Source organism: Callionymus lyra, chromosome 11 (genome assembly GCF_982586985.1).
Source record: "Callionymus lyra chromosome 11, fCalLyr1.hap1.1, whole genome shotgun sequence".
Taxonomy (NCBI): Eukaryota; Metazoa; Chordata; class Actinopteri; order Syngnathiformes; family Callionymidae; genus Callionymus; species Callionymus lyra.
Window position 1 is genome coordinate 5,806,305 of NC_141828.1, and position 22,507 is coordinate 5,828,811.

Here is a 22,507-nt window from a genome sequence, read left to right on the forward strand (position 1 = left end):
ACAAAAGTGCAAAGTTTCATATAGAAAAAAACATACTTTTATTTTGGTAAATCTGATAAACATTTTTTATTCCTACATAACCGTCTTCATCCCTGATTGGCTGCGTCCGGCTCCTCGTCCATAGGCTGGCTGCCGAACCCGCTGTCCACCGCCGCGTCTGATTGGACGAGAAGCAGTGAGAGTAGGACGTGGACGACACACACACGGACGACACACGAAAACGGACACGAACGACACACACACACACACTTGCGCACGCACATATGCACGGTCACACACGGACGACGCACACACACACATGCTCACACACACATTCAGTTACGCACTTACACACGACACGCACACGGACGACACACACGCACACAAAGATGACATACACACAAGTACTTACTTACAAACACATCCGCGCACACACAGACGACACACGGACGTCACACATGCTCACACACAAATTCACTTACGCACACACACAAATGCACTTACGCACTTACACACACACACACTTGCACACAGACACGGACGACACACACACGGACGACATACACATGCACTTACGCACGCACACATGCGCGCACACATGCACACGTACTTACACACATGTACTTACGCACGCACACATGCGCGCGCACACACACATGCGCGTGCACACACACACGGACAACACACATGCTCACACACACAAATGCACTTATGCACACACACACGACACAAATGCACTTACGCACACACAAACGGACAACACACAAACGGACAACACACACACACATGCTCCCACACACAAATGCACTTACGCACACACACACGGAGGACACACACACACATGCTCACACACACACATGCACTTACGCACACGGACAACACACACACACACACACACATGCTCCCACACAATAATTCACTTACGCACGCACACACACACGGACGACTCACACACACACACGCTCCCACACAAAAATTCACTTACGCACACACACACGGACGACTCACACACACATGCTCCCACACAAAAATTCACTTACGCACACACACACGGACGACACACACACACATGCTCACACACACACATGCACTTACGCACACGGACAACACACACACACATGCTCCCACACAAAAATTCACTTACGCACACACACACGGACGACACACACACACATGCTCACACACACACATGCACTTACGCACACACACACACGAACGACACACACACACACACACACACACATGCTCACACACACACATGCACTTCCGCACACACACACGGACGACTCACACACACATGCTCCCACACAAAAATTCACTTACGCACACACACATGGACGACTCACACACACATGCTCCCACACAAAAATTCACTTACGCACACACACACGGACGACTCACACACACACATGCTCCCACACACACATGCACTTACGCACACGGACAACACACACACACATGCTCCCACACAAAAATTCACTTACGCACACACACATGGACGACTCACACACACATGCTCCCACACAAAAATTCACTTACGCACACACACACGGACGACTCACACACACACATGCTCCCACACACACATGCACTTACGCACACGGACAACACACACACACGCTCCCACACAAAAATTCACTTACGCACACACACACGGACGACACACACACACATGCTCACACACACACATGCACTTACGCACACACACACACGAACGACACACACACACACACACACATGCTCACACACACACATGCACTTCCGCACACACACACGGACGACTCACACACACATGCTCCCACACAAAAATTCACTTACGCACACACACATGGACGACTCACACACACATGCTCCCACACAAAAATTCACTTACGCACACACACACGGACGACTCACACACACACATGCTCCCACACAAAAATTCACTTACGCACACACACACGGAGGACACACACACATGCTCACACACACACTTACGCACACACACACACCTGTCGCATGCTTGTCCTCGGCTCGATCTGCAGCCTGTATGAGTCTCACTCCTTCAGTCAAACCGAACGACTCGAAGGCGTCGACCAGCGCGGCAACAGGTCCTCCACCGAGCTGCACCATCAGGAGCGTCAGTGAGATCCACGCTACGGGGTCAGGGGTCGTGTGGGTTTACCTTGTAGTGCTGCAGCAGGTGGTGACAGGGGGCGCTGCTGCTCTGGTACAGGTGGGTCAGCGTGGTCATGCCCAGCTTCTGCGCCAGGTTCCTCCACGACACCTTCTTGGAGCGCAGGATGTCCGCGAGCCGCGATATCGTGGCGTCGTCCAGACCCGAGCGGTCCTCGCCGGCGGGGGACGGCGCTGCCGCGAGGGTCCGCGTGTTAGTCGTGGGTTCGAGAGCGTCGTCCGAGCGAGCGGGTGCGAGTGCGATACCTTTTTCGTTTCCACAGACCTTTTTACTGCCGGGACGGTTCGTCTTCAGCAGGTTTCGCACCTTGAAGGTTCAGAGGTCAGAGGTCAGTTACGAGTCAGTCGTGAGAAAATATAAACGTTGTAATATTTTCACACAACATTGTATCGTTATTTAAACAGTAATGTTGCTTCAAATCGTTGTTTTTAGCAAAATAATTCTGAATAAATCATCATTATAATGGTCATAATGTTCCATTTTGTGACGCAATACAATTCGGGCCACTAGATGGCAGCAGTCATCACAGCCTACGCAGCTAAATGAACAATGAAATGAGTTGACTGAGGACGAGAGGATACAGTTAGTCCAGCAGCTTTTAAAGCTGATGTTTGGACATATTTTGGTTTGAAAACAAACTTAAGCAGCTACGACTTTGTCAAGAGTCATGTGGTCTGTAAATACTACAACACCAGAGTCAAGTACTGGACAATACTACACATATATATATATATACTTGTTACTACAGTATCACAACACCAGAGTCAAGTACTGGACAAAACTACACATATATATATATATATACACTTGTTACTACAGTATAACAACACCAGAGTCAAGTACTTGATAATACTATACATATATATTTGTTACTACACTATCACAACACCAGAGACAAGTACTCCACAATACTACACATATATACTTGTTACTACACTATCACAACACCAGAGTCAAGTACTGGACAATACTACACATATATACTTGTTACTAAAGTATCACAACACCAGAGACAAGTACTGGACAATACTACACATATATACTTGTTACTACACTATCACAACCCCAGAGTCAAGTACTGGACAATACTACACATATATACTTGTTACTACAGTATCACAACACCAGAGACAAGTACTCGACAATAATACACGTATATACTTGTTACTACACTATCACAACACCAGAGTCAAGTACTGGACAATAATACACATATATACTTGTTACTACACTATCACAACACCAGAGTCAAGTACTCGACAATAATACACATATATACTTGTTACTACACTATCACAACACCAGAGTCAAGTACTGGACAATACTACACATATATATTTGTTACTACACTATCACAACACCAGAGTCAAGTACTCGATAATAATACACATATATACTTGTTACTACACTATCACAACACCAGAGTCAAGTACTCGACAATAATACACATATATAATTGTTACTACACTATCACAACACCAGAGTCAAGTACTCGACAATAATACACATATATACTTGTTACTACAGTATCACAACACCAGAGTCAAGTACTGGACAATACTTCACATATATACTTGTTTCTACACTATCACAACACCAAAGTCAAGTACTGGACAATACTACACATATATACTTGTTACTACACTATCACAACACCAGAGTCAAGTACTCGTCAATACTACACATATATCCTTGTTACTACACTATCACAATATATCGTATTGATGACCCTGTATCATGATAGTTATCAATCGCTAGATTCTTGCCAATACAATATGTCTATAAACCAGGCTTTTATTTTGAAGGGGTACCTTCCGACAGGTAGCCAGGTCCAGGGGGGTGTGGCCTCTGCCGTGTCTCTCTCCAGGTGCGACCGGCAGCTCGCTGTCAGGATCCTCGTCGGAGCTGGAGTCCATGGGCTCGTCGTTTTCAACATTCTCCAGCGCACCTGTCGAGACAAAACGAACGGTATCGTCTCACGACACATCGGGAACAGAGCCCGGGGCGAGAGCCGTGATTGGCTGACCTGCGGCGATCAGCAGCGAGCAGATGGTCGGCGAGCCGAGCCCCGCGGCCAGGTGTAGCGACGAGTTGCCTCCGAAGGTGCAGACGTTGACGTTGGCGTTCAACTGTAAAAACACAGCAGACACAAGGGGTCATCGTCTCTCCTGGATCCGACCCCGTGACCTCGGCGACGCCCACCTCGGTGATGAGCGTGCACGCCACTTTGAACAGGTTTTCTCGCACGGCCAGGTGAAGCGCCGTGAGGCCGCTCTTCTGCTCCGGGGCGTTGACCTTGGCTCCGGCCTCCACCAGCAGCCGCAGGCAGCGCTCGCCGTCCCTCCTGGTGGCCAGGTGCAGCGGCTGCAGCCCTGACACACACACACACACACACACACACAGTTACACACACACTCAGTCATCAAACAATCATGTTAGTTTTACGTCAACTTTTCCAGACTTTCTACCTCCTTCTCTTTTAATGTGTCTTAAGAAATGTGGTTAAAGGCGACCTCGTGTGTCAGGAAAGTGTAACTGCAATGACGTACACTATGACGCAACATAGACAAACATGTATTTTTGTGTTTAAAAACGAAGATAATCGTTGTTTATTGTTACTTCAGAAAGATAACCATCTGGTTGATCATGAGCTTCTGCATTTGTCATGTGATCATCTGCTCGTCGCATGATTGGCTAACGGTTCATCCAATTAGCTTTTAGTCTGGTGGCACTGTTATTACGCCGAGATTTTATATTGAATTTAAAGAGCTAAGGATGGAAAAATAAAATGTTGATTTTCGAATGTTTTTTTATTTTTTATTACTCGAATTAGAATATCAAACTCTATTTGTGGAAAAGAAAAACTTTTTTCCCTTAATCAATTTTTTAATAAACCCAACAGTTCATATATAAATGTCAACATTTGAAATTCAACAGTTCAATATTCTGATGGAACTGATATATTTCCGTACAAGAATGTCGGCAAAAGACTCCTACAGCAGCTGCCAAGTGAAAAGTTGAACCTAGTTAATGCATTTACTATGTACAGTTGTTTAGTCTCATATGATATGATATGATATGATAAAAAATATATATAAAAGTAGTGATGAACATAATAAGATTAGTTTTTATTCAGACAGCAGTCATTACGTCCTCAGCAGCTAAAGTGAGAATGTAATCCTGCAAGATCCTGGCAACGACTGAGGACGAGAGGATACAGTGAGTCCAGCAGATTTTAAAGCTGATGTTTGGACATATTTTTGTTTCAAAACGAATGAGAGCAGTTACGACTGAGGATGAGAGGATACAGTGAGTCCAGCAGCTTTTAAAGCTGATGTTAGGACATATTTTTGTTTCAAAACGAATGAGAGCAGTTACGACTGAGGATGAGAGGATACAGTGAGTCCAGCAGATTTTAAAGCTGATGTTAGGACATATTTTTGTTTCAAAACGAATGAGAGCAGTTACGACTGAGGACGAGAGGATACAGTGACTCCAGCAACTTTTTAAGCTGATGTTAGGACATATTTTTGTTTCAAAACGAATGAGAGCAGTTACGACTGAGGACGAGAGGATACAGTGAGTCCAGCAGCTTTTAAAGCTGATGTTAGGACATATTTTTGTTTCAAAACGAATGAGAGCAGTTACGACTGAGGATGAGAGGATACAGTGAGTCCAGCAGATTTTAAAGCTGATGTTAGGACATATTTTTGTTTCAAAACGAATGAGAGCAGTTACCACTGAGGACGAGGGGATACAGTGACTCCAGCAACTTTTTAAGCTGATGTTAGGACATATTTTTGTTTCAAAACGAATGAGAGCAGTTACGACTGAGGATGAGAGGATACAGTGACTCCAGCAACTTTTTAAGCTGATATTAGGACATATTTTTGTTTCAAAACGAATGAGAGCAGTTACGACTGAGGACGAGAGGATACAGTGAGTCCAGCAGATTTTAAAGCTGATGTTAGGACATATTTTTGTTTCAAAACGAATAAGAGCAGTTACGACTGAGGACGAGAGGATACAGTGACTACAGCAACTTTTTAAGCTGATGTTAGGACATATTTTTGTTTCAAAACGAATGAGAGCAGTTACGACTGAGGACGAGAGGATACAGTGAGTCCAGCATCTTTTAAAGCTGATGTTTGGACATATTTTTGTTTCAAAACGAATGAGAGCAGTTACGACTGAGGACGAGAGGATACAGTGACTCCAGCAGCTTTTAAAGCTGATGTTTGGACATATTTTTGTTTCAAAACTAATGAGAGCAGTTACGACTGAGGACGAGAGGATACAGTGACTCCAGCAGCTTTTAAAGCTGATGTTTAAAACATATATTGGTTTAAAAACAAATGAAAGCAGTTACAACTGAGGACGAGAGGATACAGTGAGTCCAGCAGCTTTTAAAGCTGTTGTTTGGACATATTTTGTTTGAAAGCAGTTACGACTTCGTCAAGAGTCATGTGGTCTGTAAATTCACCAGAGTCAAGTACTGGACAATACTACATATATATACTTGTTACTACGTTAAATTCAACACTACAATATTCTGATGGGACTGATATATTTCCGTACAAGAATGTCAGCAAAGAACTTCTACAGCAGCTGCCGAATAAAAAGTTGAAACTAGTTCCTGTATTTACAATGTACAGTTAAGTGTATTAATCTATTTTCAATGTACAGTTAAGTGTATTAAACTATTTACAATGTACAGTGAAGTGTATTAAACTATTTACAATGTACAATGTACAGTTAAGTGTATTAAACTATTTTCAATGTACAGTTAAGTGTATTAAACTATTTACAATGTACAGTGAAGTGTATTAAACTATTTTCAATTTACAGTTAAGTGCATTAAACTATTTACAATGTACAGTGAAGTGTATTAAACTATTTTCAATGTACAGTGAAGTGTATTAAACTATTTACAATGTAAAGTTAAGTGTATTAAACTATTTTCAATGTACAGTTAAGTGTATTCAACTATTTACAATGTAAAGTTAAGTGTATTAAACTATTTTCAATGTACAGTTAAGTGTATTAAACTATTTTCAATGTACAGTTAAGTGTATTAAACTATTTACAATGTAAAGTTAAGTGTATGAAACTATTTTCAATGTACAGTTAAGTGTATTCAACTATTTTCAATGTACAGTTAAGTGTATCAAACTATTTACAATGTACAGTAAAGTGTATCAAACTATTTACAATGTACAGTTAAGTGTATTAAACTATTTTCAATGTACAGTTAAGTGTATTAAACTATTTACAATGTAAAGTTAAGTGTATGAAACTATTTTCAATGTACAGTCAAGTGTATTAAACTATTTACAATGTACAGTTAAGTGTATTACATCCAACAGAAAAAAGTACTGATAACGACAACATCATGTATTTATTCTACTCACCATGAAAGTCGGCGGCGTTGACCAGGTGACCCTCATGATCTCCCAGGTGAGCCAGCAAAGTCCGCAAACAGTTGGCGTCGGCGATGAGCGCGGCGAGGTGAAGTGGACTTCGGCCATTTTTGTCCAGCAGGCCGGGGTCGGCGCCGGCTCTCTGCAGCATCTCCACCACCCTGGCCTGCCGCGTTACCACGGCGACGTGCAGCGGCGTCTAGAACAACGAGCACAAGCGTCATCGGGCTGCCGACGCGACCCGGGTCTAGACGGATCCGGAACCTGTCCGAGCTGGTTCTGCTTGTTGAGGACGTCCAGCTGCTGACTGCTGACCAGTGTGTGGATCAGCTGGTGGGTGACCGTGGTCTGCTGGTGGATGATTGACAGGTGCAGAGGACTGTGGGCGGAGCAGAGAGAGATTGTTGTATAAAAGGTATTTAACAGTGAATTTAATTTAAAATATTGAAACTTTTAATCTTTTATTTAAATGTTTTTAATTTATTCGTTGTAATCATTTAATCGTTTAAATTTAATTTAATAATTTGAACCTCGATATCATCTGAGGCAGAACAGGTGCATGATGGGAAATAATGAAAGTATTCAAATATATTGACTGGTTGAATTTAACATTTCACAAATAAATTTGGTTTTTAATTGATATTTTTTTAATCATTTAATTCAGTGATTTGTATATGAAAAGGTGGATTTATTTCAAGTAATTGAATATTTAAAGGTGTATTTTTTTAAAATAGTTTAATTAAATAATTGTGTATTTAAGGTTGATTTATTTTGTATAATTCAATTCAATTAATTGTATATTTAAAGGTAGATTTTTTTGTATAGTATAATTCATTTAATTGTATATTTAAGGTGGATTTTTTTTGGTTTCATTTAATACAATTAACTGTATATTTAAAGGTTGATTTTTTGGTATAATATAATTTACTATTTGTATATTTAAAGGTTGATTTTTTGTATAATTCAATTAAATTAATTGTATATTTAAATGTTGATTTTAGTCATTTAATTTAATTATTAATATAATGCGATGTTACATTTTTTACGTTTAAGTTATTTTAAAATTTAAAAACGTTTTTTACAAATATTATTTTCCAATTCAAAAATACATTTTCTAAATTCAATATTTTTAAATAACCTTTCAAATTCAATATAAAAATGTTGGTATAAAAGTGACACCAGACTATAAAGAGCTGCCGCTCTAACCTGATGATGCTTCAGCCAATCACGAGACGCACAGACGATCATGTGACGACTGAGAAGCACTGGTTGGTCGATTCATGGTGGTTTATATTACACCAACATTTTTATATAGAAATTAAAAGGCTATAAATTTTAAAATATTGAATCTAGAAAATGTGTTTTTCAATTATTAGAATAAGAAAATCAAACTTAAAAATATTTCATTTTTAAGAGAAATATTGAAATTCTTAAAAATCCTGTTGAAACCATTGAATATTATATATTGATTTTCTGATCCTTCCATGAAGGTCCAGCTCCAGGGACTCACGTGTCTCCGTTATCGTCCTGAACCCCGCACAGGTGCCTCTGCAGGGTCAGCAGGCCTCGGGCGTCGCCGGTGCTGCAGTACTGCAGGAGCGCCGCCGCCGTCTGCCGGGCGCCGGGCGACGTGCGGGCGTTGAGGTTGGCGGCTGTTACCGTGGAAACGGGTCAGCGGAAGGTTTTTTTTTGAAGCTAAACTTTTTATTTCCCAGAAACTCACCGATGTGGGCGAGGTGGCGCTCGAGTGCGGCGCGGCGCCCCTGGTTCTGCTGGGGCGCAGGGGCCGACATCTGAGGGCCCCCTCCTCCGCCGTAGCCGTTGAACCCCGAGTTGAAAAACCCGTTGACTTGTGGGAACTGGAATCCTTCAGAGCAGAGACACGAGGTCAGTGAAGTCCAGGTTACCGTCACTGACCTTCCTCACCTCCTCCTCCTCCGCCGCCGCCCCCTGCCACGCCCCCTCCGCCCCCCGCCGCCCCCCCTCCGAACCCCCCTCCCCAGTGCTCGTAGTGCGGCAGCGGCTTCTGCTTCTTCCTCAGGACCTCCTCCTTGTCTGCGGACGGCAGGACACGTGTGAGGCGAGAAGGTTTGACCAGCGGCGAGAGTGTGTGGACGCACCGTGGACCTGTGGGATGTAGGTGAAGTGTTTGGGGTCACTGCAGTCGCCCGCCTTCTTCCTCTTCAGCTGCAGGAACACGGTGACGGGGCGCTCGATCTCCGGACTGCGGTAGGGCGGCGTCCTGAACACGATGGCGTACTGCAGCCACAGGGGGGTCAGCCGGGTCAGGTTAGGGGTCAAGAGGGGCATCTCACCTGCTTGTGAACGTCGGTGGGAGAAAACTCGCCAAAGGCCTCCCAGCCTCCATCCTCGTCCTCGTAGAACCGGACCTCGATATCATCTGAGGCAGAACAGGTGCATGATGGGAAATAATGGAAGTATTAGAATATTGACTGGTTGAATTTCACATTTAAAAGAAATTTAGTTTTAATTGAAATGTTTTTAATCATTTAATTTAGTGATTTGTATATGGAAAGGTGGATTTTTTTTTGTAATTTAATTAAATTAATTGAATATTTAAAGTTGGATTTTTTATTATATTTAATTAAATTCATTGTATATTTTTTTTTCAATAATTTAGTTAAATTAATTGTATATTTAAGGTTGGTTTATTAGGTATAATTCAATCCAATCAATTGTATATTTAACGGTCGATTTCTTTTAGTAATTTAATTAAATTCATTGTATTTTTAAAGGTGATTTTTTTTTTGTATAATTTAATCCAATCAACTGTATTTTTAAAGGTTGATTTTTTTTTGTAATTTAATTCAATTGATTTCTTTTTAATAACTGAACTTAAAAAGTTTTTTTTTTTTTAATGAATGATTTTTAAACACATAGGGATGATATTCTAATTAAATCAATCATTTTAATAAAGTAAATATTGTTTATATCATAGCCTTTTAAATTCCGTTTTTTTTAAATATTAAATTTATTAAATTTAATGATATAAATAAATAAATAAAATTATCATTAATTATTTATCAAAATAGAAATGATTTTAACTCTTCAATAAAAACTAATTCAACCTTTCAATATAAAAAATATCGAATTACATCATTTACATACATCAATCAATTCTAAAAATAAATGTTTAATATGAAACAACATTTCTATAAAAAAATAAGCTATGTTTCATTAATTCAAATGTTAAATGAAACCTTCAATATTACGATGGCGCTGAAATACTTCCATAAAACAAATTTAAAAGAGAAAAAAAACACATTTTTCTCTTAAAAAATGCACCTTTTTGAACTTTGTCACACAGCAGAAAGATCTCGTCTCCACCCAGGACTGAACCGCACGTCTTGTCCATGCGAGAGATTTTGAGATTCGATGCATTCGGGGATTCTGAAGAAGAGAGAGAGACGATGAGTGTGCACGTGTGTGTGCACGTGTGTGTGTGCACGTGTGTGTGCACGTGTGTGTGTGCACGTGTGTGTGTGGTACCCACTGCTGTCGTAGATGGGGTTGGACACGACCGGCTTGAGTGCTCGTGTGAAGCCTCCGTTGCTGTCCTGCAGGAAGGCTGTGAACTTGAGCCTCACGATGTTCAGGTCCATCACCTTCCCGAGCTCCTGCGCCTCCTTCAGGACCGAGTTCTCCTCGGACTCTGCTGCGACAGACGCGTCACGTGACCCTTTTGTTGTCACGTTTACGATCTTACGTTCTTCTACGATTTCTGCTCGTGGCATCTTTCGTTAAGTTCTCCGTCATCCCTCTGGACAAACCTTCTCAGTAACGCTGACCTGAACGGCTCACGTGATGCTTTGCCGCCCAGCCAACCAATCACAGCTGACGATCACTTTTGAATCAATTATCCATCATTAAATAGAGTGTAGAAAGGCATCATGGGAGTTTTTCTGCTGTTCAAATGGATCCCGTGATTGTAACAAAGTGAACCCAGAGAAGTTTTTCTGTAACGCTTATGTGTCGAAACACAAGTGTCGACACATAAGCGTTACACAAGTGTCACACAAGTGTCGACACATGAGTGTCACACAAGTGTCGACACATGAGTGTCACACAAGTGTCGACACATGAGTGTCACACAAGTGTCGACACATGAGTGTCACACAAGTGTCGACACATGAGTGTCACACAAGTGTCGACACATGAGTGTCACACAAGTGTCGACACATGAGCGTTACACATAAGCGTTACACATGAGCGTTACACTAGTGTCACACAAGTGTCGACACATAAGTCACACAAGTGTCGACACATGAGCGTTACACATAAGCGTTACACATGAGCGTTACACATGAGCGTTACACATGAGCGTTACACATGAGCGTTACACATGAGTGTTACACAAGTGTCACACAAGTGTCGACACATGAGCGTTACACATGAGCGTTACACATAAGCGTTACACATGAGCGTTACACATGAGCGTTACACATGAGCGTTACACATGAGTGTTACACAAGTGTCACACAAGTGTCGACACATGAGCGTTACACATGAGCGTTACACATGAGCGTTACACTAGTGTCACACAAGTGTCGACACATAAGTGTCACACAAGTGTCGACACATGAGCGTTACACACAAGCGTTACACATGAGCGTTACACATGAGCGTTACACTAGTGTCACACAAGTGTCGACACATAAGTGTCACACAAGTGTCGACACATGAGCGTTACACACAAGCGTTACACACAAGCGTTACACATGAGCGTTACACATGAGCGTTACACATGAGCATTACACATGAGCGTTACACATGAGCGTTACACATGAGTGTTACACAAGTGTCACACAAGTGTCGACACATGAGCGTTACACATGAGCGTTAGACAAGTGTCACACAAGTGTCGACACATGAGCGTTACACAAGTGTCACACAAGTGTCAACACATAAGTGTCACACAAGTGTCGACACATGAGCGTTACACAAGTGTCACACAAGTGTCGACACATAAGTGTCACACAAGTGTCGACACATGAGCGTTACACATGAGCGTTACACAAGTGTCACAAAAGTGTCGACACACAAGTGTTGACGCACAAGTGTCGACGCACAAGTGTTGACGCACAAGTGTTGACGCACAAGTGTCGACACACAAGTGTCGACGCACAAGTGTCGACGCACAAGTGTCGACACACAAGTGTCGACGCACAAGTGTCGACACGCATGAGCGTTACACAAAAGTGTGTAAACGGAAGTGAAGTTGGTTCTGTACCAGTCATGTGACACTGGACTCGTTGTCGCTTCCTTTCATCTCGAAGTCTTCGCGTCAGAACCTCAACGACGCTTTTCTTGGTCACGTGGAGGATCCCCAAGTTACTGAACCTGAAGAAACGACGACAACAGAATGTTTTTGAGACTCCGAGGTCATGGTGTGTGTGTGTGCGTGTGTGTGGGGGTGTGCGTGTGTGTGCGTGTGTGTGTGTGTGTGTGTGCGTCTTGTGCACACTCACGAGGCTATGAGGTCATTGGGTCCGATGTCCAGGGTGCAGGTTCCGTTCTCGGTGCAGTGGCGTCCCACCAGGCTGTGGGCGTGAACGCGTGGAGGTTCGGTGTGGGTCACCAGCTGGACCTCCACCCGGGCGTGACCCACGTAGTTATTGATCTGGAAGTGAAGTAAATAAATAATGGTTATTTCTAGAGTGAAGGAACCACATGGTCATCAGGTGTACAACTAAATATATTAGATATACAGTATATACACTAAAATACTGCAATGTTTTCATCAAACTGTATCAATATTCAACAGCACTGTATTGATTTGACTTTAAAATAATTGTATAATCATATTTCTTCTTCTTCTTCTTTTAATAAAATGTGTATGAAAGAAAACTATTAGATTGTATTATTTTATTTATAATTAACATACAAATTATTCACGTTTATTCATTTTGGGTTCAACTTCCAGGTACTACTGAAGTCATTATGACTCATTATCATCATGGTTATTACTCCTGATGATAAAGTTCCAGGGTTGAGTCAGTACTTGGGTGACTTAAGTCTGTCAATCTGAGCCTGAGAGACCTGGGTGTTGTATTTGATAAAGACATGTCTCTAGTTCAACACTGAAGAAAACTGACTAGAAACTCTTTTAACTGAGAAAAATCTATAAACTTAGAAAATTTTGTCACAACATGATCTGGATCTTATAATCCATGTGTTTGTGTCATTTACACTATTGTAACAGTTTATTTAGTGTCTAAACAAGAAGGATCTTCTCGCCTGCAGTTCATACAAAACTCTGCAGCCAGAATTCTGAGCCGCTCTAGTAGAAGAACTCACATTTCTCCTTCAAACTCTTCACTGGCTGCCAGTTTCTTTCAGGATCATTTTAAAATTCTGGTTCTTACTTTCAGATCTATTCATGGTCAGACCTTCCATCAGTGATCTGATCCAGACTTACACCCCAGCTTGGGCTCTGAGGTCTGTGGATCAGAATCTACTGATGGTTCCTGAACTTCCGAAACCAGAGGAGAGAAATCCTTCCAGACTGTTGCTCCTAAGCTTTGGAACCATCTCTGTGTTTGATGATCTACTGACTCCTTCAAGAAACATCTGTGTTTGATGATCTACTGACTCCTTCAAGAAACATCTGTGTTTGATGATCTACTGACTCCTTCAAGAAACATCTGTGTTTGATGATCTACTGACTCCTTCAAGAAACATCTGTGTTTGATGATCTACTGACTCCTTCAAGAAACATCTCTGTGTTTGATGATCTACTGACTCCTTCAAGAAACATCTCTGTGTTTGATGATCTACTGACTCCTTCAAGAAACATCTGTGTTTGATGATCTACTGACTCCTTCAAGAAACATCTGTGTTTGATGATCTACTGACTCCTTCAAGAAACATCTGTGTTTGATGATCTACTGACTCCTTCAAGAAACATCTCTGTGTTTGATGATCTACTGACTCCTTCAAGAAACATCTCTGTGTTTGATGATCTACTGACTCCTTCAAGAAACATCTGTGTTTGATGATCTACTGACTCCTTCAAGAAACATCTGTGTTTGATGATCTACTGACTCCTTCAAGAAACATCTGTGTTTGATGATCTACTGACTCCTTCAAGAAACATCTCTGTGTTTGATGATCTACTGACTCCTTCAAGAAACATCTCTGTGTTTGATGATCTACTGACTCCTTCAAGAAACATCTGTGTTTGATGATCTACTGACTCCTTCAAGAAACATCTGTGTTTGATGATCTACTGACTCCTTCAAGAAACATCTGTGTTTGATGATCTACTGACTCCTTCAAGAAACATCTGTGTTTGATGATCTACTGACTCCTTCAAGAAACATCTGTGTTTGATGATCTACTGACTCCTTCAAGAAACATCTCTGTGTTTGATGATCTACTGACTCCTTCAAGAAACATCTGTGTTTGATGATCTACTGACTCCTTCAAGAAACATCTGTGTTTGATGATCTACTGACTCCTTCAAGAAACATCTGTGTTTGATGATCTACTGACTCCTTCAAGAAACATCTGTGTTTGAAGATCTACTGACTCCTTCAAGAAACATCTGTGTTTGATGATCTACTAACTCCTTGAAGAAACATCTGTGTTTGATGATCTACTGACTCCTTCAAGAAACATCTGTGTTTGATGATCTACTGACTCCTTCAAGAAACATCTGTGTTTGATGATCTACTGACTCCTTCAAGAAACATCTGTGTTTGATGATCTACTAACTCCTTGAAGAAACATCTGTGTTTGATGATCTACTGACTCCTTCAAGAAACATCTGTGTTTGATGATCTACTGACTCCTTCAAGAAACATCTGTGTTTGATGATCTACTGACTCCTTCAAGAAACATCTGTGTTTGATGATCTACTGACTCCTTGAAGAAACATCTGTGTTTGATGATCTACTGACTCCTTCAAGAAACATCTGTGTTTGATGATCTACTGACTCCTTGAAGAAACATCTGTGTTTGATGATCTACTGACTCCTTCAAGAAACATCTCTGTGTTTGATGATCTACTGACTCCTTCAAGAAACATCTGTGTTTGATGATCTACTGACTCCTTCAAGAAACATCTGTGTTTGATGATCTACTGACTCCTTCAAGAAACATCTGTGTTTGATGATCTACTGACTCCTTCAAGAAACATCTCTGTGTTTGATGATCTACTGACTCCTTCAAGAAACATCTCTGTGTTTGATGATCTACTGACTCCTTCAAGAAACATCTGTGTTTGATGATCTACTGACTCCTTCAAGAAACATCTGTGTTTGATGATCTACTGACTCCTTCAAGAAACATCTGTGTTTGATGATCTACTGACTCCTTCAAGAAACATCTCTGTGTTTGATGATCTACTGACTCCTTCAAGAAACATCTGTGTTTGATGATCTACTGACTCCTTCAAGAAACATCTGTGTTTGATGATCTACTGACTCCTTCAAGAAACATCTGTGTTTGATGATCTACTGACTCCTTCAAGAAACATCTGTGTTTGATGATCTACTGACTCCTTCAAGAAACATCTCTGTGTTTGATGATCTACTGACTCCTTCAAGAAACATCTCTGTGTTTGATGATCTACTGACTCCTTCAAGAAACATCTGTGTTTGATGATCTACTGACTCCTTCAAGAAACATCTGTGTTTGATGATCTACTGACTCCTTCAAGAAACATCTGTGTTTGATGATCTACTGACTCCTTCAAGAAACATCTGTGTTTGATGATCTACTGACTCCTTCAAGAAACATCTGTGTTTGATGATCTACTGACTCCTTCAAGAAACATCTCTGTGTTTGATGATCTACTGACTCCTTCAAGAAACATCTGTGTTTGATGATCTACTGACTCCTTCAAGAAACATCTGTGTTTGATGATCTACTGACTCCTTCAAGAAACATCTGTGTTTGATGATCTACTGACTCCTTCAAGAAACATCTGTGTTTGAAGATCTACTGACTCCTTCAAGAAACATCTGTGTTTGATGATCTACTAACTCCTTGAAGAAACATCTGTGTTTGATGATCTACTGACTCCTTCAAGAAACATCTGTGTTTGATGATCTACTGACTCCTTCAAGAAACATCTGTGTTTGATGATCTACTGACTCCTTCAAGAAACATCTGTGTTTGATGATCTACTAACTCCTTGAAGAAACATCTGTGTTTGATGATCTACTGACTCCTTCAAGAAACATCTGTGTTTGATGATCTACTGACTCCTTCAAGAAACATCTGTGTTTGATGATCTACTGACTCCTTCAAGAAACATCTGTGTTTGATGATCTACTGACTCCTTCAAGAAACATCTGTGTTTGATGATCTACTGACTCCTTCAAGAAACATCTGTGTTTGATGATCTACTGACTCCTTGAAGAAACATCTGTGTTTGATGATCTACTGACTCCTTCAAGAAACATCTCTGTGTTTGATGATCTACTGACTCCTTCAAGAAACATCTGTGTTTGATGATCTACTGACTCCTTCAAGAAACATCTGTGTTTGATGATCTACTGACTCCTTCAAGAAACATCTCTGTGTTTGATGATCTACTGACTCCTTCAAGAAACATCTCTGTGTTTGATGATCTACTGACTCCTTCAAGAAACATCTGTGTTTGATGATCTACTGACTCCTTCAAGAAACATCTGTGTTTGATGATCTACTGACTCCTTCAAGAAACATCTGTGTTTGATGATCTACTGACTCCTTCAAGAAACATCTGTGTTTGATGATCTACTGACTCCTTCAAGAAACATCTGTGTTTGATGATCTACTGACTCCTTCAAGAAACATCTCTGTGTTTGATGATCTACTGACTCCTTCAAGAAACATCTGTGTTTGATGATCTACTGACTCCTTCAAGAAACATCTGTGTTTGATGATCTACTGACTCCTTCAAGAAACATCTGTGTTTGATGATCTACTGACTCCTTCAAGAAACATCTGTGTTTGAAGATCTACTGACTCCTTCAAGAAACATCTGTGTTTGATGATCTACTAACTCCTTGAAGAAACATCTGTGTTTGATGATCTACTGACTCCTTCAAGAAACATCTGTGTTTGATGATCTACTGACTCCTTCAAGAAACATCTGTGTTTGATGATCTACTGACTCCTTCAAGAAACATCTGTGTTTGATGATCTACTAACTCCTTGAAGAAACATCTGTGTTTGATGATCTACTGACTCCTTCAAGAAACATCTGTGTTTGATGATCTACTGACTCCTTCAAGAAACATCTGTGTTTGATGATCTACTGACTCCTTCAAGAAACATCTGTGTTTGATGATCTACTGACTCCTTCAAGAAACATCTGTGTTTGATGATCTACTGACTCCTTCAAGAAACATCTGTGTTTGATGATCTACTGACTCCTTGAAGAAACATCTGTGTTTGATGATCTACTGACTCCTTCAAGAAACATCTCTGTGTTTGATGATCTACTGACTCCTTCAAGAAACATCTGTGTTTGATGATCTACTGACTCCTTCAAGAAACATCTGTGTTTGATGATCTACTGACTCCTTCAAGAAACATCTGTGTTTGATGATCTACTGACTCCTTCAAGAAACATCTGTGTTTGAAGATCTACTGACTCCTTCAAGAAACATCTGTGTTTGATGATCTACTGACTCCTTCAAGAAACATCTGTGTTTGATGATCTACTGACTCCTTGAAGAAACATCTGTGTTTGATGATCTACTGACTCCTTCAAGAAACATCTGTGTTTGATGATCTACTGACTCCTTCAAGAAACATCTGTGTTTGATGATCTACTGACTCCTTCAAGAAACATCTGTGTTTGATGATCTACTGACTCCTTCAAGAAACATCTCAAGACACTTTTTTTGAGCTTTGTGACTCTGGTCTAGAAAGGCGCTTTACAAAAAACCTTTACTTACTTACTATTGTGTCCTCCACAGATAATGGAACAATGAGATCCTGTGAGATTCTATCAATAACTGAGGACGAGAGGATACAGTCGACTCCAGCAACTTCTAATTTTTTAGTTTTAGTTTCAAAACAATTATATACGACTTTGTCAAGAGTCATGTGGTCTGTAAATTCTACAACAACAGAGTCAAGTACTGGACAATACTACACATATATACTTGTTACTACACTATAGTCAAGTACAGGACAATACTACACATATATCCTTGTTACTACACTATAACAACACTTTAGTCAAGTACTGGACAATACTACACATATATACTTGTTACTACACTATCACAACACCATAGTCAAGTACTGGACAATACTACACATGTATACTTGTTACTACACTATAACAACACCAGAGTCAAGAACTGGACAATACTACACATATATACTTGTTACTACACTATCACAACTCCAGAGTCAATTACTCCACAATACTACACATATATACTTGTTACTACAGTATCACAACAACAGAGTCAATTACTCCACAATACTACACATATATACTTGTTACTACAGTATCACAACAACAGAGTCAAATACTACACAATACTACACATATATACTTGTTACTACACTATCATAACACCAGAGTCAAGTACTGGACAATACTACACATATATACTTGTTACTACAGTATCACAACACCAGAGTCAAGTACTCCACAATACTACACATATATACTTGTTACTACAGTATCACAACACCAGAGTCAAGTACTGGACAATACTACACATATATATACTTGTTACTACACTATCACAACACCAGAGTCAAGTACTGGACAATACTACACATGTATACTTGTTACTACAGTATCACAACACCAGAGTCAAGTACTGGACAATACTACACATATATACTTGTTACTACACTATCACAACACCAGAGTCAAGTACTGGACAATACTACACATGTATACTTGTAACTACAGTATCACAACACCAGAGTCAAGTACTGGACAATACTACACATATATACTTGTTACTACACTATCACAACACCAGAGTCAAGTACTGGACAATACTACACATGTATACTTGTAACTACACTATCACAACACCAGAGTCAAGTACTGGACAATACTACACATGTATACTTGTAACTACAGTATCACAACACCAGAGTCAAGTACTGGACAATACTACACATATATACTTGTTACTACACTATCACAACACCAGAGTCAAGTACTGGACAATACTACACATGTATACTTGTTACTACACTATCACAACACCAGAGTCAAGTACTCCACAATACTACACATATACTTGTTACTACACTATCACAACACCAGAGTCAAGTACTCCAAAATACTACACATATATCCTTGTTACTACACTATCACAACACCAGAGTCAAGTACTGGACAATACTACACATGTATACTTGTTACTACAGTATCACAACACCGGAGTCAAGTACTGGACAATACTACACATGTATACTTGTAACTACAGTATCACAACACCAGAGTCAAGTACTGGACAATACTACACATATATACTTGTTACTACAGTATCACAACACCAGAGTCAAGTACTGGACAATACTACACATATATATACTTGTTACTACACTATCACAACACCAGAGTCAAGTACTGGACAATACTACACATGTATACTTGTTACTACAGTATCACAACACCAGAGTCAAGTACTGGACAATACTACACATATATACTTGTTACTACACTATCACAACACCAGAGTCAAGTACTGGACAATACTACACATGTATACTTGTAACTAAAGTATCACAACACCAGAGTCAAGTACTGGACAATACTACACATGTATACTTGTAACTACAGTATCACAACACCAGAGTCAAGTACTGGACAATACTACACATATATCTTTCTTGCCGACACACATCCTCATTAACATTTTGACACATGTCAGTCTCTGAATCATCCTCCACTCTACATTGGTTCAATCCTCACCTTCACCGTCGGGTAAGTTCTCCGGTTCCTCTCGCTGGACGCCCCGGGCAGACCCCCGTGAGACGGACCCTCGCACTCGTAGCGAAAACGAAACCCCCGCTTCAGACGCAAACCTACAGTCAGTGCTCAAGTCTGTGAAGATGGCCACGGATCATCTCACCTGCTTGGGCTCCTCGATGATCTGGATGTACGGCCCGTGCGCTGAGGACCACCAGAAAGTTGATCTGGACCACATTTTAAAATGGCGTCACTCACTCTTCCTCACTCACCTGTCTCAGGTACGTACGGCTCAGACTTGACGTCGACGGGTGGGATGTAGTCGTCGATCATCAGCTGCAGCTGTGAATCAATAACATCAACTTAGTGGAGTCCATGTTATTGTTGAAGACATCAGTAGAAGAAGACTCACGTCCTCGTAGATCAGCGGCGAGTCGGAGGACATCCTTGAGAGGACACACACACACACACACACACACGTGTCAACACACACAACCTCACTGATGGGAAACTTTGGGTCAGTTACCGGAGAGTTCCAGCCATGACTCGCTCACGTCCAGACTTCTGGGTCCAGGTGCTGCAGAGACACAAGTGTTGTTGTGGGTCACCAGCTTTCCAGGGTGTCCACGTGGAGGCGGTAAACCAAAAGTGTTCAGAAGAAACTTCCACGAGTGACAGGTACGACCCTCGCTTTTTTTTCAATGACAATAACAATTGTTAGACTTGACAGTCGACGTCTGTGGAGCAGATGAGACTCTGAACGTGGCGTTCATGGACGGATTCATAACAATAGGTCAACTTTCACTTTGACAGATGTCAGAACAACATAAACACAGTTAAAGATCGTGAATCGACTACTTTGACCAAGTCAAGGGGTCGTCGAGCAACATTACAAACAAAATACATATAACTTAAGGATTAATTGTCAGTACCTGCTTCTGTTCTTCTTTTCTTCTTCTGTTTCCCGAAAAACTTCAAACAAACTCGTGAACAGCAGGAAATCCCCTCCGGAGTTTCCGTGGGAGTTTTTCACAATAAGACGACGACTTGATTAAGTAGTTCCTTGAATTCTCTTGATTCGTTATATGTATTTGTTACCGTGGCATTTAACAATCTAGAATAGACAAGAGAGTTTTTACTCGTCTTAAAAAAGGGATTCACGAATTTCCTTTGGTCACGGACTTATAGTATCTTTTTTTGTCATATGAAAGGCTGCATTTACGTTTATCTCTTATCCACCAATCCTTTAAAATGGATCAAATCTAGCTTTTACAATGCATTAGCGGGGAACAAATACAAAAGACGGGTGATAAAAAAAAATAGAGGTGAACAAAGTTATGGATTTTTGAAAAGTTGAAATCAAAAATCTATTTTTTTAAATGATAAAATTCCACCTTCATCTTTAACAAATATTACAAAAAACAAACTAATTATGAAGGGAGGGTCTAATGATCACATTATATTGAGGAATTAAACACATTTCTCGTTAAATATCATACTGTATATACCTTTTACTTTGAATTAGCAACCTAGTTACCGGAACATACGTCACATTAAAGCCAGTTGTTCCAGAGTGGCCCCGCCCCTTTGCCATGGCAACCGGCTGTCCATCAATCAGCGCGGAAAGCCCCAGGAGTTTAGGGGAAATTCCGTCGTCACGTGGGAAAGTACTGCGCGATGACTGGTCATATTACTAAGTCCCGCCCACGCCATCACACGTTTAGAATTTTCTTCGTTTCTATGAATTAAATGAATTAAATGAATTAAATAAGGTTTGTGCGGGGAAATACACAAACGTGTCACCGCGTTAGTCATCCGGGCTGGTCGTCTTCAGAAAGTCCACACGCTCAGTAAACTCCAGACTGAAAGTCCATTAAAACTATTAATATCTGACTTTATTATTAGCACCAGACCAGTGCGTTTCCTTCACACTTCAGTCTGGATTTTATTCTACATTAATACACGAATGTTCTTTCATAAACACATTTTTTTTGGCGTTTTTCTTCACAGAAATTGGGATAT

General features: G+C 40.7%; 1 protein-coding gene across 6 annotated transcripts; it reads right to left on the reverse strand.

Annotated features, from left to right (window-relative positions):
• Positions 1-21: 21 nt before the first annotated feature.
• On the reverse strand, positions 22-21,521 carry nfkb2 (nuclear factor of kappa light polypeptide gene enhancer in B-cells 2 (p49/p100)). Of its 6 annotated transcripts, none has more exons than XM_087802689.1 (24): positions 21,418-21,521; positions 21,012-21,062; positions 20,898-20,931; positions 20,758-20,827; positions 20,649-20,689; positions 20,489-20,587; positions 13,065-13,216; positions 12,827-12,936; positions 11,090-11,248; positions 10,882-10,986; positions 9,891-9,976; positions 9,696-9,834; positions 9,502-9,630; positions 9,299-9,442; positions 9,086-9,227; positions 7,840-7,954; positions 7,567-7,774; positions 4,358-4,527; positions 4,182-4,284; positions 3,967-4,103; positions 2,401-2,461; positions 2,144-2,328; positions 1,971-2,082; positions 22-157 (listed from the first exon to the last, which is right to left on the reverse strand). In XM_087802689.1, exons 2-24 carry the CDS (start codon positions 21,026-21,028, stop codon positions 87-89), a joined length of 2,589 nt encoding a protein of 862 aa, XP_087658815.1. In that variant the 5' UTR covers positions 21,029-21,062; positions 21,418-21,521; the 3' UTR covers positions 22-86. The 6 variants fall into 6 exon arrangements, with proteins under 6 accessions (XP_087658815.1, XP_087658814.1, XP_087658812.1 ...); XM_087802688.1 differs by having other exon boundaries at positions 11,090-11,251; XM_087802687.1 differs by lacking the exon at positions 22-157 and adding an exon at positions 1,830-1,870 and having other exon boundaries at positions 1,920-2,082; positions 11,090-11,251.
• Positions 21,522-22,507: the final 986 nt, after the last annotated feature.

What these genes read in the sequence shown, in the direction of transcription:
- nfkb2 (XM_087802684.1), bottom strand. An exon ending in GCCGTACGTACCTGAGACAG is followed by an intron (nt 20,690 to 20,757) that starts GTGAGTGAGGAA and finishes GGTGGTCCTCAG; the next exon opens with CGCACGGGCCGTACATCCAG. An exon ending in CGGCGGCGGAGGAGGAGGAG is followed by an intron (nt 9,443 to 9,501) that starts GTGAGGAAGGTC and finishes TCTGCTCTGAAG; the next exon opens with GATTCCAGTTCCCACAAGTC.